The 15131-nt window shown below is 41.5% G+C and overlaps 2 protein-coding genes across 2 annotated transcripts in view; one reads left to right on the top strand and one right to left on the bottom strand.

Moving 5' to 3' along the window:
* The window catches only part of LOC121296436 (syntaxin-binding protein 4-like), a 43759-nt gene extending 34337 nt beyond the window's left edge, over nucleotides 1-9422 (bottom strand). The window contains exons 1-8 of the mRNA XM_041222007.1: nucleotides 8884-9422; nucleotides 3930-4003; nucleotides 3746-3841; nucleotides 3238-3307; nucleotides 3012-3086; nucleotides 1430-1515; nucleotides 1020-1143; nucleotides 29-161 (exon numbers count right to left, since the gene is read on the bottom strand). Of these exons, the coding sequence (XP_041077941.1) occupies nucleotides 29-161; nucleotides 1020-1143; nucleotides 1430-1515; nucleotides 3012-3086; nucleotides 3238-3307; nucleotides 3746-3841; nucleotides 3930-4002 (657 nt within the window). The 5' untranslated portion in view covers nucleotide 4003; nucleotides 8884-9422. The remainder of the gene's footprint in view (nucleotides 1-28; nucleotides 162-1019; nucleotides 1144-1429; nucleotides 1516-3011; nucleotides 3087-3237; nucleotides 3308-3745; nucleotides 3842-3929; nucleotides 4004-8883) is intronic.
* Nucleotides 9423-10489: 1067 nt separating this feature from the next.
* Nucleotides 10490-14053, top strand: LOC121296263 (cytochrome c oxidase assembly protein COX11, mitochondrial-like). Its single transcript, XM_041221603.1, has 3 exons — nucleotides 10490-10639; nucleotides 11394-11519; nucleotides 11955-14053. Exons 1-3 carry the CDS (start codon nucleotides 10490-10492, stop codon nucleotides 12135-12137), a joined length of 459 nt encoding a protein of 152 aa, XP_041077537.1. The 3' UTR covers nucleotides 12138-14053.
* Nucleotides 14054-15131: the final 1078 nt, after the last annotated feature.

The following is a 15131-nucleotide window of genomic DNA, read 5'->3' as shown; positions in this document are numbered from 1 at the left end:
AAACCAAACAGAGAGAGATAACAGTCACCTTCTGGCATTCTCCTCCTGCTACAGTTTCCTGAACGTACACCATTGGTCCCTCTGGTCGATCAGCTCCTCCCACAACGTGCAAGCCTAGACCTGTTTCCTTGGCAATGCATATCAACTGAATTGCATTGTCACTGGGAGGAAGGAAAGCAGAATTAAAAGCTCAGCTCAAGACGGAATCCTCACAACTTAATTAAAAAATAATAATAATTAGCGGGAATCTGGGACAGTAGTCTTTTTATAACAAATTCAAAATATTTGAAGTGTGTGGTGTGGAAACTGCCCAATTAAAAGGTGTAGATAAAAACACTATCGGATTTACTTTCATCGGCGCAGGATTAGCACTAGGAAAACTAGCTACAATCAATTTTCAGTGCCTGAAAAAAATGATATTTCTGCATGAGTATATCATATTGCTGACTGGTGTGGAGTTGTGAGTACAGTTATCCTTTCTCTTATACTAGAGCGGTCTGCGTATCTGAAAGCATAAAGGAAGTAAGTTGTAACAATGTAACTCATGTCAATAAGATGGGCCCTGTACGATGTTCTCAGGAATTACTGCACGTGCCTAACAGAGTGCTGGCTGGCTGGCTATCTGTTTTTTTTCTTGTTAGAGCATGCTTGCTTTTATTAATTATGCACAAGAGCTGCACTTCTGTGTCTTCTTTGAACGCTTGCTTGCTTCAATGAAACCTATTGCTGGACTCACTTGAAAATGTGTATTTGTCTTTGAAATGGGAGGGGCGAAACAGTCTGATTTTTAAATAGCCTAAAAACCCACTTGCTGGCCTTTAGCAGATCTATGAGCATTATCATTCACGCACATTGGTGGGTTGGGGCAGACAGATGCCCTTTTAGATGTATTTAAATTGGAACTCTCTCCATGGTGTATCTCCCTCAATGAGTCCCTGTAGAGCACAGACTTCACTGTAGATTCCCACCTACTAACCGCCCCGATCGGAAACCAGCCTCAAACGCGTTGGGTTACTCACTTGGCTACTGACGCAACTCCATAGCTGCTACTGTAGCTGGGAACAATATCCTTCGGGCTCAGCAGCTGGGGGCTTTGAGACCTCGAGGAAGAAGAAGTGGATGATGTGCTTTCTGTCATCTTCCCTGAAAAACAGCAAGAAAAATCCAGGGTCACACTGCAAAGAGCTCCTCTGCAGGACAAACAGCGTCAGCCTGACACTGGTAACCCGTTACACACAGACCATGCTGTACAAAAGCTGCATCTCCAGCAGATCTCACAAGTTAACATGTCTCACAGGGTGCTGACAGTAGGCTCTTGGTTGGCAGGAGTTTCTCGTAAGCCTGTGTCAGAGCAGATGTTTTTATTTTATTGTGAACGACTGTTACAAAAGGCTACAAGAATTCCCAACAGAAATACTGCATTACTCACCAGCTGGTAGCTGAGTAGGGGAGTTTCGTTCAGACCCTGCATTACTATGAGAACCGTACTTCTCCAACAGCTCACGAAATACTCTCCTAAAAAAACACATTGTAAAATAAGGTGTAATGTCATCATTAACCCTATGTAAAAATAAATACTCCACGTATTTTTGTTTGCAAGAAACCTGCAACCCGCACATGCTAACTGTTGCAGAACTTATTAGAAAACCAAAATACAAATGTTTTGCACCCTCTGCTGGTTACAAGAGAAAACTGTCAATGAGATGCTCAACAATACCAAAGCTGTGTGATAATAACCAAGGTTTGAATGCTAATTTTGTATCTCTTTTTCCACATAAACTACTGTCAAACTCTTTTTGTTTTCTAGACTTCACTGACCCATCTATCCGGCCACAGCGCTATTAATCACAATAAATCACTGATCATCACAATAAATACCTGCACATAACAGACACAGGGATACACTGTTACCTGTAACACAGGAAGTGAATAGGGAGAGGAATCTGACTTCTAGTGTTGTGGGAAGAACTGGCACCACAAGCTGAAAATCAATTCACCAGTATATGGAATACCCCTTTTAACTGTGCAAAACAGGGTCCCTTCCACTGCTTCTCAGCAAGCAGAGGCTCCCATTAACTCCTTGCTAGCCCCTCAAACCCAGCTTAGCTAAAGATAATAACATCAGACGAATAATCACACTTAAATTAGTCTTAGCACAAAGCACTGTAAAAACTCTGCCCAGCCTGTACCAATTATATGAAATTATAAAACTGAAGTGAGAGATTTAGTTATAAAAGACGACAGCGATCACTGCAAATTATCATTACAAAAAAATTTAAAAAAAGATTTATTGTACAGTTTTTATCATTCCAATAAAAATGGCTAAATACTGTTTGACTCATCTTGTGCCAAGTACTGTACACCATTTATTCTGTCAAAGCTGATTTGAAATTTAAAGATGGTTTCAAAATATATAGCTGATTGCATATTCAATTAATAAATAACATTTAAAAAAAAAACAATTGCTGGCAAAGCCTGACAGCTCTAAGCAGCAGTACTGAGCTCCAACTGAGCTTGGTCTTGCCTATGGTAAACGAAACGTTCCGCACTGACTGTAGCCCTCTCCCAGCGTTCTCAGAATCAGCACACATGTGCTTCACTGCCCGTACACAAGACACCGTGCATGTATGCACTTCCATTTTAAACTTGGACAGATATCAGCAACGCTTTACTATGAGTGGCAGAAAGAAAGATTTCATTATAAAGCAATAAACCATGTGCTGAATAAATATGCCATGTGTTTATCTATCATTAGACTGCCATTTGAGCTCCTACTTCTTATGTATGTGGAGCATGTTTGTTGAGACCTGTAAAAAAAGGCATGCAAAGACTGGTATGAAGAGTTACTGATGTTATTCTATTAGCTGTCCAACTGCCTAAATAACGTTGCAATTCAATTCAAATTGTGACGATCGCCTGAATAGGGTATTGTAATGATAGATACACACACAGCACATCTACTGACTATTTATTAACACGTGACTGAATTCAAGATATGAGCATCGTCTTACTTCGACTCCTCATCCCGAGCGATCAAGAGGGATACGTGGTTGGATGCAGAGGCTGTCCGTAGGATATCAACCGCCCTGAAAGAAAAAACATTTCAGAGTTTGCAAAGTCTGAGGAGGAAGAGGTGGGACGGTAATGCTCTAATAAAAACAACGTCCCTGCTCCATGATGCAAGCGACTACATTAATCAACACAGGCTGCCTGCATGTTTAGAGTTTATTAGAATACCTCTCATTGGTCACACCTCCCAAACTCTCATCATTAACGTCCAAAACAAGATCGCCAGGTCGTAGTCTCCCTGCGGTAAAGAAAAGACACCCTGAAATTAGGAGCAACACACTTTGTCTCCCTGCTGACCTCTCCCAGATGTTCTGTAACCTACACAAGAATCAATCCTGAAGACACATTCAAACATGCAGTGCAACACAAAGTGACGGCTGCTTACATCTGTTAACAAGCTAGTTATGAAGCGTGACACAACAGGGTACTAATGTCAAGAACCAGAACAAAAAAATAACACTCCCTTTATTAATTTCATTATTATTATATAGACATTATATAACAGAATAGAATATAGAATAGCCTACACTATACCTTTAATTAAAACTGCTAAATGACTGTGCAATATCACTGTGGTACAGACACATTACAAACACATTTCTGCTGCATGGTAACCTTGAGCTTCTGGTGTATATCAGTGTAAAAATGTATCAAACATTGAAGGCCAGACCCATACCGTCCCTGTCAGCAACCCCCCCAGGAAGAACCCTCTTGATATAAATGCCATAATCTTCACCGGTGTGCTCTCGGTATCCTCCAATGATCTTTACACCTGCGGTAAAAGTGGCATTTTATTTAAATAAATAAATAAATAAATAAAAGTAAAAAGCAGAGCATGAGAATCTGAACGGAAAACTCACCCAGACCGTGCTGACAACGAGAGAACACCAAGCGCTGGACAGCTCTGTTTATTCCATGTGGACCCATGATCATCCTGCATACACAACAAAGACACCAGCATATTCAGGTCAGGGATGGAGGGAAGACTCCCGTTGCATAGCAGTGTCACCCATTACAGGATTTACGACCAGCACTGCGTCTAGGTAACAAGCTCAGGTGTGTCTTATTAAACACAGTAAAACCAAGAATGCATCAAACTGCTATGCAGTGGGAGTCTTATTTCCACCCCTGTGGTGAGCAAGTGGTAATACTTCCACTCCAAGAAAGTACAGGCTGGTGTTTTAAAATTGATTGATTGTTTCATTTACCTTTTAATTACCTTGAAATATAATTCATGTCATATTCCAGTATCTCTCAGGAGTAAAATAAACCTGCTACAGTAGAAGCTATTTTTTTTTTCCCAACCTCATTTATGCACTGGTTTCCTTTTGCAGCACATCGCTTTGTTACAATCCTTTATAAGTTCTGTTACATGAACAAATATGAACATGGACCTATTTCAAACCCAATACATTTCAAGCCATGGTCGAATATTCAAACGTGCGTGCCAGGGACACTAGAAAATAGACAACGCTACAAGCGTGAGACAGCCTGCTCATTAAAATTATATTGAGATGATAATTTATACAGCGATAGCCAGCTGCTGATTAAGAGAGAGGTCTGACAAGAAGAACTGGCATCACAATGCAGCACCCACTGGTTAAATTATCTGTTCCCATAATTATTAAATAAAGTTGCAACTAGACAAGGAAAGAACGAGGTGAATGTGATCAAGGTCAATTAAAAAAGAAGAATTAATCCCAAAATCTATCCGGTTCTTTATTTATAGAATGGACAGCATTTATTTTTAAATCGGGTTAATCTGTTTACTTTGAATTTGTTTCTTAATCACAAATCAATAATCTTTTCAATTGAATTAGTAAAGCTGTTCCCATTCCCTATGCCAACAGCCCCTTTCATTTCTCTGCTCAGCTAAACCACCCGTGTTCCAGCAAATCCTGTCGGTCTCCGAAAGTGTCTGCACTGTACTGTGTTTAATCCGCCCCACAGACAGTAAGAACCGTGTTATTAAGAGGTTATCAAGAGTTTAGGGGTACAACGTGAAAGTGAGTTTATTTGTTCAAAGGCACACTGTACAGTGTAACAGTCACGAAGCCACCCCTACAAGCTAACGAAATAACTGTTACAGGACAGAAATTCATGAAACCAATGGATGCTTTCCTTCCAACATGCCATTTACATTTGCTAATTTACAGAACATTACTATCTGATGCAAAGCTAGACTTGCATTCTAAACCATAATAAGAGGATTCTCATTAGTGAGGCTGCTTGGACCTCCCACGCAGTGGATATCAGCCCTGAATTACTGTGCATGTCCCATGCAGTTGATATCAGCCCTGTATCACTGTGCAAGTCCCATGCAATGGATATCAGCCCTGAATTACTGTGCATGTCCCATGCAGTGGATATCAGCCCTGTATTATTGTGCATGTCCCATGCAGTTGATATCAGCCCTGTATCACTGTGCAAGTCCCATGCAGTGGATATCAGCCCTGAATTACTGTGCATGTCCCATGCAGTGGATATCAGCCCTGTATCACTGTGCAAGTCCCATGCAGTTGATATCAGCCCTGTATCACTGTGCAAGTCCCATGCAGTGGATATCAGCCCTGAATTACTGTGCATGTCCCATGCAGTGGATATCAGCCCTGTATTATTGTGCATGTCCCATGCAGTGGATATCAGCCCTGAATTACTGTGCATGTCCCATGCAGTGGATATCAGCCCTGAATTACTGTGCATGTCCCATGCAGTGGATATCAGCCCTGTATTACTGTGCATGTCCCATGCAGTGGATATCAGCCCTGTATTATTGTGCATGTCCCATGCAGTGGATATCAGCCCTGTATTATTGTGCATGTCCCATGCAGTGGATATCAGCCCTGTATTATTGTGCATGTCCCATGCAGTGGATATCAGCCCTGTATTACTGTGCATGTCCCATGCAGTGGATATCAGCCCTGTATTATTGTGCATGTCCCATGCAGTGGATATCAGCCCTGTATTACTGTGTCCTCACATTAAGGGATTCTCAAATGTTCACCCCTTTTGCGTCACGCATTGGGAATGAAACTAAGCCCCGATCAAACTGAATGGGCTACAACTCCTGTGTCCTTAAATGGCTCCACTGCAGTGGCAGTTGCATGAATGTCTCCAGCTATGTGGTTTGACGTCACTAAATTATTTATAAAATCTGAGCACAAACGGACATATAAAAAAAGAAATAAACAATTCCACTTGATACTGCCTACGACTGCAAGTACGTTATTTAAAAAAACTACACATTCTGTAAAACGCTTTGCCGGACTTTAAAATCGAAATAAAAGATAGAAGACAACTGTGCAAATGGACTGGGGCAAGTTCTACCTAGGTTAATGAATGCTAAACCACATAATATTATATTTAGTGAAAACAATTATCTTTGAACCTCAAATGAAATAGTGACTACCAGGAATGCTTTGGAATCCTGCTTAATCTCCCTTACCCCCCTCACACCCCTAGAGGAAACGCAATGAGCATTAACACTACCCCACGCTGTGCAGTGACCTGCTCAATCTCTATCAGAGAAACGTTTATACAGGCTTGCTGTACACATACATAACTGAAACTCAATCTTTATTTAACTACGGTATAAAGCATTTAAACAAAAAAAATACTTGCTAGAAACAGGAAAATGAAATACATTTCTGCATCAGAATAGAGGACTGAAATGTTGAGAACTGGAGAAGCAGTTTCAAATGGATAACTTTCTGTCGCCTCCCTCTGTCCTTTCTTGTTGATGAGCATTGTTTGCATTATTATTATTATTATTATTATTATTATTATTATTATTATTATTATTATATCACTGGACAAACAAACTGATGCACTACAGCCTACAAATAAGCACAAGAGTTACTGTCAGCAGCATGTTTCCAAATCTCTCGATACACAATGCAATGAACAAACCTACAGGGGTTTTTTTTCTTGGTTGTTGTTCCCAGCGGCTGAAAAACAAATGTATGAAAAATATATTGTGACGTACCAGTACAAGAGAGACAAGCCATCAAATCTTTCGGGTTCTGCTTCGTCATGTGGAAGCAAAGACATTTTTTTAAACCGAGAGGTAAACCCGAAGCCTGAGAAGACGCAGCAGTCGGTCACTCAGTGTGGAAGAGATAAAGGTTCGAACAGGGAGGGCTCCTTAAAAACAGTGTGTCCAGACAGAGGCAGAGGCATTGGCCTCTTTCTATTTAATCTCTCTTGATATCCGTGTGTTGCATGATCTAATTCACCTATTGCATTAACGCGCTCTGCAGACTTGCAGCACCTCAGAGTCCCGTCAACAGAAACAGATATTACCATTCCAGTCCTGCTTCCCTGTGCTTTGTTTAGGGAAAGGATTAAACAAAAGATATTAAAATGTCCATCTGGTCACAGCCCTCGTTAACAGAAAGACTCTAGTGCTGCCAGACAATGCGATACGCATTGACCTGCTAACGTAGGACTACTTCGTTATTTTGTTTATTTATTTTTTAACTGGTCTGGCTTTGGGACAGTGTGCTAACAAATAAGCCATTTACTAAAATAAAGGACTGTTTGTTTGTCCCCTTGTTCTCTAGTAGTTGCTGTCTTTTTGGGGGTTTCCTTTTACCAGTAAGAAGCTCCAAAAAGGCTCCTGCCATTAGTTTAACACCATCAGGGCTGAAGAAAGAGAAATGTTGCACATTCAGTTAGGCAACTAGTTAGAAACAGAGATGGAAACAAGACTCCGATTGTATAGCAGTGCCACCCATTCCAGGATTTACTACCAGCTTGATTAGCTACAGTGTTTAGGTAACAAGCTCAGGTGTGTCTTATTAAACTCTGAGTAAAACCAGTAATGGGTTTAATTGCTATGCAACAGGAGTCTTATTTCCATTTCTTTTTTTTAATGGCTTCTCAAATTCACAGAAAAAACCACAAACTCCATCAAAGGGCAAGGGAATGTCTTTGGAGAGAGGGTGAGAGAGATCTGGAACTCCAGCTTCTAATCAGTGGATAATGTCACTCCTGAAGGATTCACACCAGTAGGGATGCCTCTGCTAAACTAATCTGACAAATCCTATACTTTAACCCTATATGACCTTGTCACCGCATTATTTCAGGATACATTGTATTACAAACAGGGTACTGACCACACATGGAGAACACATACAGCTGCTTATAATAATATAGGTGTTGCACCAGAAGATGTTTTTAATTTTGCAAAAGTATGATCCAAGGATTGAAAGCTCAGCTCCAGACAGATGAGCAGAGAAAAAAAGGGGGTAGTGAAGTCAAGGTGGTAAATGTACAATGACCAGAGGACGCTTGGTGGGCCAGTGCTTAAAGAAAGGGGCTTGCTAGCAGGAGACGCTGGGTTCAATCCCAGCTCAGCCGCTGACTCTCATCAATGTGTGCGACCCTGAGCAAGTCACTTAACCTCCGTGTGCTCTGTCCTCGGAAAACACGTAAAACACGGTCCTCGAAAACACCAGAAATCAGCGCAGAACACACAAAAAGACAATGAAGTCAGCAACATGTTTCTCTAACACAACGCCAAATAAAGCTTTAACAGTGCACCGCTACAGAGCCGCCCCAGATGCATCTTGACTTGACCACAGAAACTAAAAGCTGCCCGAAAGAAATCATGACCTGTCTGCACCCCGAGAGTCCATATTCAACATGTTGCTGGGATCCTCAGTGAGTGAGTGAGACAGAGCAAAGAGGACCGTAAACTAAACGTGCAAACAACGTTATAGATATATTTATTCCGATGTAAACGTGCACAAAGACACACGCTGCAAATTGTGTCTGATGGCAATAGATAAAACGTGCGGTAAAGCAGCTCACCTGTTCTCATTGTTTTAAAAACTTAAACAACGTTCTCGTTTTCCCATGCTGCCTCGCGCTCCGCCGAGCCTTTCTTCGGTGCGCGCACCCGTTACACGTGGTCGGGGGTTATTTGTTTCAATGAAGGATAACATTAGCACGTTATGATGACCCCCAAAATAACGGCTGGGGTACCGCGCTTCTTCTTCTTCTTTTTTTTTTGGTCACGAGGTACGGTTTTCAACAGTGATAGACGTGTGCATTGATTTATTTTAGAGTGGCACTCCTGCATTTTCAAAATAATAATATAATCTCTCATTTGTCATTTAAATGCATTACTACGGTCACTGATCTGCAATTGCAATGCGATCATTTCAAACACGTATTCAGAATTATTATTATTATTATTATTATTATTATTATTATTATTATATAAATAACTGAGTTCTTTTCCAAGCCTGTGAATACACGGAACTATAATTTCATAGTTTGCAGAGCCGGGGGACAGTAAAAATGCTGGGAGCCTGTACTGTTGAATAACTTTGTGTCGTGTAGAGGAGAGAGGCATCTGGAGAAACAGGTGTGCATTTAATCATTTTAAAACACGCTTCCCTTGTAGTAGACGTGCTTGTATTATTTGTAAAATGGTGCCTGCCCTTCAGATACGTTCGCTTCGTATTGTATGCCACTGCTGTAGATCCTTTTCGCTTTCAGGTTTGTTTTACTATGGAAACATGATAAAACGGTAAATAATAGCGTTGATAGATGATTGTAGACAGGTCAGCCCAGGTATTACGTGGTTCGATAAGGTGGCAGGCACACGTGTTCATTACTTCAGCCTGACTAGTACAGCAGCCGGGCACGGAGGCCGGTTTGTGTGTGTCAGCCGGCAGGAGCTTGCTGCGTCTAAGTGGAATTGCACTTGCAGTCGAGTCGGGCAGAAGTCAGTGAAAACGACGTTTATTTCAGTGTATCTAATTGCAAAAATGAGAGTTACTGCAGGGCGCCGTTTGGAAATCCATGTCGTTTTAAATGCACAGTAAGATATCCGGCCTCCCTGCATTGATCCCCACACCGTTCAGGCTACTCTGCTGTATAAAGAAAGTGTATTTAATTAGATTTTGGAGAATGTATTGCAGAGTAATCATCGTGAAAGCATAGGCAAGCATTGTAAATTATAGCAAGGTTTCATGGTAAACGCATATTTAAAAAAAATCGTGGCACACTAAAGTAAATGCATTGTATAACTGTAAAAAAATACCTTGCAAAAATACAGTGGTAAAGTTGTTTAAGGGCAGTCGCTGGAATGTTTTGACCGTTCAGAGAGCATGTCATTCCTGCTTGTTTTTTTTATTTTGTGGGTTTGTTTCCTAGGACCTGGAAACCTCACTGGTAAAGCACCAGAACAGAGCAGGCTGTCACCATGCTGTGGAGGGACCTGTCTGTCATCCTCCACCAGTCTTTGTCCTGGGCAAAGAACTCTGCGATTCTAACAGCGGTGCCTTGTCAGCTCTGCAGCAAGTGGATGCAGAACTTAACAGCAAAAAAAACACTGCTGCACTGCACTCCTGGGCAGCTCCTTTCTCAGAGAACGCGTTCCCAGCCGCTGTGGATGCAGGTCTGGGGAATGAAAAGCCGTAGAAACCCTCACACTGAGAGCCAGCAGGAGGAGTGGAGGAAAAGGAACAAGACCGTCCTGACGTACATCACAGCAGCCGGAATGGGGATGATTGGCATATCCTATGCAGCTGTGCCTCTATATAGGTTGTACTGCCAGGCAGGTTGAAAAGGGGATTACACACACACTTGGAGCTGGGCACTGCCCTGGCTGAGAATGATCTCGTCTTTGTTCGCTGATGATTGCCTTGAAATTCAAGAGCATGTAGGAAGGATAAATGGGCCGCCCTTAATTGAGATTCTAAGAGGAATGCATTCATGGAAGGTCACGGCACTCTTGTTATGTTTTCAGTTCTGTTAGACCTGACTGAGGTTTTTATTTATTAGCTTTTAAGTAAAATGATTTACTTTTTATAAGTTTAGTGAATACTGTCTCCTAGTGGCGTCATAAGAAAGAGCAGTAACTGGTGCCTTAATATTGTATTTTTTCTCAGAATGACTGACTGGAACATTTTATCCCCAACAAAATAAATCGGGACCAGTATCTTCTAATAAGAGGATGTGAAGTTATAGGCAGAACTGGGTTTGTTTTTTTGTGAATCTGTTTTCATTTGAATGTTCAGGCTTCAGGACTCGGTGGGACTGCAGTAGCGGGCCACGATGCTGAAAAGGTGGAGTCCATGACTCCTGTCAAGGACTGAATCCTCAAGATCACCTTCAATGCAGACGTACACGCAGGCTTGCAGTGGAACTTAGCTTACTGATTGCAAATGCCAATGCACATTATAGAGCAGGGAGGATTATTTGCTAGAATAATTATGCAGATATAAAGATCTATTCTCTGGGTGTATTTTCTAATAGAAATGTGTTATGTTTTTAGCCACTGTAGTGATAGAAATTTTATTCTGTCGTAGGTCGCCCCAGGTAAAACTGCTTTAGCCTTTTATAAAGCAAAAAATCCCACCGACAAACCTGTGATTGGAATCTCTACCTACAACGTGGTCCCCTTTGAAGCTGGACAGTACTTTAATAAAATGCAGGTACAGAAATGGTAACTGAGCTGAGAGTGATTTCAGTGCAGAAAGGATACGCATACTGGTGAGGTTCAATGTACCAGGAATTAGACCAGTAGTGTAGTCCCAGTACCAGAAGCTTTCACATGCGTCCGCTGTATTAGCGTTCACATCACTGTGAACAACACAAGCAGACAGTATACAAAACTGACAGAGACTGTGATCCTAATATAGTTGGTACACAGTAGAGTTGTAATACAAAATAGATGCAGCATATGCATATGCATTATGGCAGTACTAGCATCTACCAAAGACCACAGATTAACCTGAAGTCTTGCCAAACCCATAGACATCCTTGAATGGAATGCTTTACCTGGGGTTAGGGTTAGGGTTGGCGTAAGTGTTTACAGCATGTGTGTAATACCTGTTCATTTCCTTTGAGCGCCTCCTTTACCTCCGCAGTGCTTCTGCTTTGCAGAGCAGAGGTTGAACCCAAACGAGGAAGTGGACATGCCCGTGTTCTTCTACATCGACCCCGAGTTCGACGAGGACCCCAGGATAGCTCGTGTGGACACCATCACACTGTCCTACACGTTCTTCGAAGCAAAGGAAGGACAGAAGCTGCCGCTGCCTGGATATAGCTGAAGGAAACGATGGATGGGGAAGCAATTCTGCAAAATCCTCATTCAAGTTTAAACTGGAGATTTAAAAAAAAACAAAACTTAAAAAAAAAAAAAAATGCTTTCGAAGTAGAAAAAATAAACATATCCATTCATTATGGCACTTCTTTATTTGCCGCGATGAGTTTCCCAGTGGGAAACGAAGGTACTAGAGAATCGAGACAGCAAGAGAAACTGATAAGGCGTGACTACTCGGACCATGCACACAGCTTCCAGTGTGTTGAAGGGTTTGTAGAAGAACTCTATAAATAAGTGCACTGGTGTTGAGATTTTATCCAATAAAGTGCTTTATTTACCACCCAAATTGAATTTAAATTAGGTTTAATGTTTTGGATTAACCCCAACAAACCCCAAGTTATTAACCCAACAGATGAAGCTGGTTAACAGTTTGCTTGCTTTCTAAACCGAAAGCACTGAAAGGGAAAACCTGAAATGAAAGGGCACTATTATAACTGCAGCTGATGCTGTTAACGAGTGCATGAGTTCTAATTGTTGATCGCAGTACCATGTACAGCGATGTGAACTCTGCTCCTGTTTTAAGTGGTAGACAAACAGCCGCAGTATGTACCTTTGACAGAAGTGGTTTTTGACACATCTAACTTGGTCAAAGTTTAGACGTCTGATTTGTGTTGCTGTAATTTTGAATTTTTTTGTATGAAGTATTTCACTAGAAATAAACTTATCAAGATGGAACCAGAGACCCTTCGTGGTATTTCAGGGTTAACAAAAGCATCAACGTGGTTGATTATAGCAGCCTGTAATCCCTCCGGGATAAGCCACTGCATTTCACTGCAGTCTTTTACAGCACTGGGGAGGGTTCCTGGACTGCATCAATCACTGACCTGGGGCTCTGAGTTGGTGGCTCAAGAAATCCAGGGGGTATTCCACAGCTGTAAACTGCTTTAGAAAATCTGCCTGTGGCTTCTCATGGCAGGGTATCTGTTGGTCAAATCAAATCCACTCTTCTCCAACTTTCCTAAATGAGAACAACAAGATGGTTTCTTGGGACCCACTTAACACTGTCCTAATACTGAGAGCTGCTTGGCGTCTTTGTTAGAGTAGACTTAGGCAGGAGATGCTCTAACGCTGGATTGGTATTCTGAAGCACTGGGCAAGGCTGGTTTAATTTGGAGACTGCAAAGTGCTGGCACTGAACCAGTGCTGTGAGCCCCAACTACTCCTCAGGGGTCACATTGTTACATTATTAAGGGAACAAGGAGAGCTGCTCAGTCCCAGCACAGCAGGGTTAGAGAAGAACGGTGACAACTCAGTACTGGAGAATCCAATCCCAGAACTACTCAGAATGATTGCACATGCCATAGCAAGAGTAAAACAAGATTCAAACGACAAAGCAACTTACCCGTCAAACTAATCAGCTGCTACAGTGACTTGGAGCCTCTAGCTACACCCCTTCTGCACCCACAAACAAACGAGTAATACATGCATACATACATACTTACCTGCTGTATATACTGGACTATAATAGTGAACTAGTGGCATGGCAGTAACATCCTGCATGGAAACTAAGAACAATTCATATTTAAAAACTAAAAGCAAAACCCCATATATGGCAAGGCAGGTCTGCTTCCTCTTGACTATGGACAGAACTAACACCTTTTACCACACAGGCAGCTTGCATGCATTGTTTATTTCTGCTTCTCCACAGAAAAGAACTCACAAGTCAGCTGCAAAGCCTATCTGATACATTACTCATAAAAGAGTTCTGCGAGTTCTCTGCCCATCTATCACACAGTAATAAAAAAGAGAGCTGCAGCAATGTGGTCTGTACAAAAAAAGAGATTAACAAAAATAAAAAGAAACTTATTTGAAATCAATACAGGCGTTTGTATTTAATACAATACTAATTGTTTTTTATGCAGCGCCCTTCACACTGGCATCCCAGAGCACTGTACAAAGTTAAAAGCAAAATGGCTCATGTGCACACTCCAGCTACAACCAATTATTTGAAAGCACAGTTATTATTAAGCCTTTATTATTGTGATAGCAGGAGACCTTTATTCTGTAAAAAAAAGTTTCCCATAGTAAACGCGTAGCAAAGTGTAATAAAGCTGGTAAAGCATATCAATAAACATGACAAACCAGGGTAAACTATGATAAATGCATAGTATAAGCATCGGGAAACTACAAAAATACTGGTAAACTGTCTAGCAGCCACCGAAGGGGCTAGTCAAGCCGGCTGTCAAACCAAAGACAAACTTTTGAACGGCTTCACTGAGCTTGGGTGTTTAAAGCTGTGACTGATACATCAATATAATTATGCAGGAGGCATTTCTATCACACTGTCAAAGTAGAATGATAAAGGGATAGTATCCAGTGTTATTGCTTTATTATTTATTGTTTTTTTTGCATACTGTTTGTTCATCTCGTACTGTGAGCGGTTTCGGCTTAAGGAAGCAGGCTTGAGGTGATGCATGCATGCAAGTAGGAATGGTAGCGAAGCAGCGTTGCACTGTGCAGCAGGGCAGCAGTTTATTGCAGGGGCTCGCTTCACTTAGGAGTCAGAAAGGTATTGGTTTCATACCTCTGTAACCCTGAGCTCTCAAGCCCCTTGCAGAAGTGAGAATTAGGTTAGGCAGTGGAAATTGGGTTATACTATAAAACAAATAGTAAACATGGAATCAATGCAACAATACAAAATAAATGGAGTGAAAAGCTCTCCTCCAAAGCAAGCAGGGTCACTGGTGTGGATTGGGCTAACGTACCGAGTGGAAGAATTGAAGACACAGCTGCTCATGTTGTGTTCCTGCTTTCCTTGGCCTCTGTGGAGATCAGCTGTTTCTTCAGCCCCGATAAAGCCTCACCTGTGGATAGTGGAGAGCTCAATCTGTATAATAAAATAATTGTTTCCTGCAGCTCTCAAAAAGTTACTTTCAAAGTGCACTTGTTTTGTTTGTCTGGTTTCACTGTATTTTGGAGGCACCAGATCAAAGCGATGGAG

This window comes from Polyodon spathula, chromosome 21 (assembly GCF_017654505.1).
Source record: "Polyodon spathula isolate WHYD16114869_AA chromosome 21, ASM1765450v1, whole genome shotgun sequence".
Lineage (NCBI taxonomy): Eukaryota > Metazoa > Chordata > Actinopteri > Acipenseriformes > Polyodontidae > Polyodon > Polyodon spathula.
Note: the sequence above shows the minus strand (reverse complement) of the source record. Positions and strands in the feature narration are given on the sequence as shown.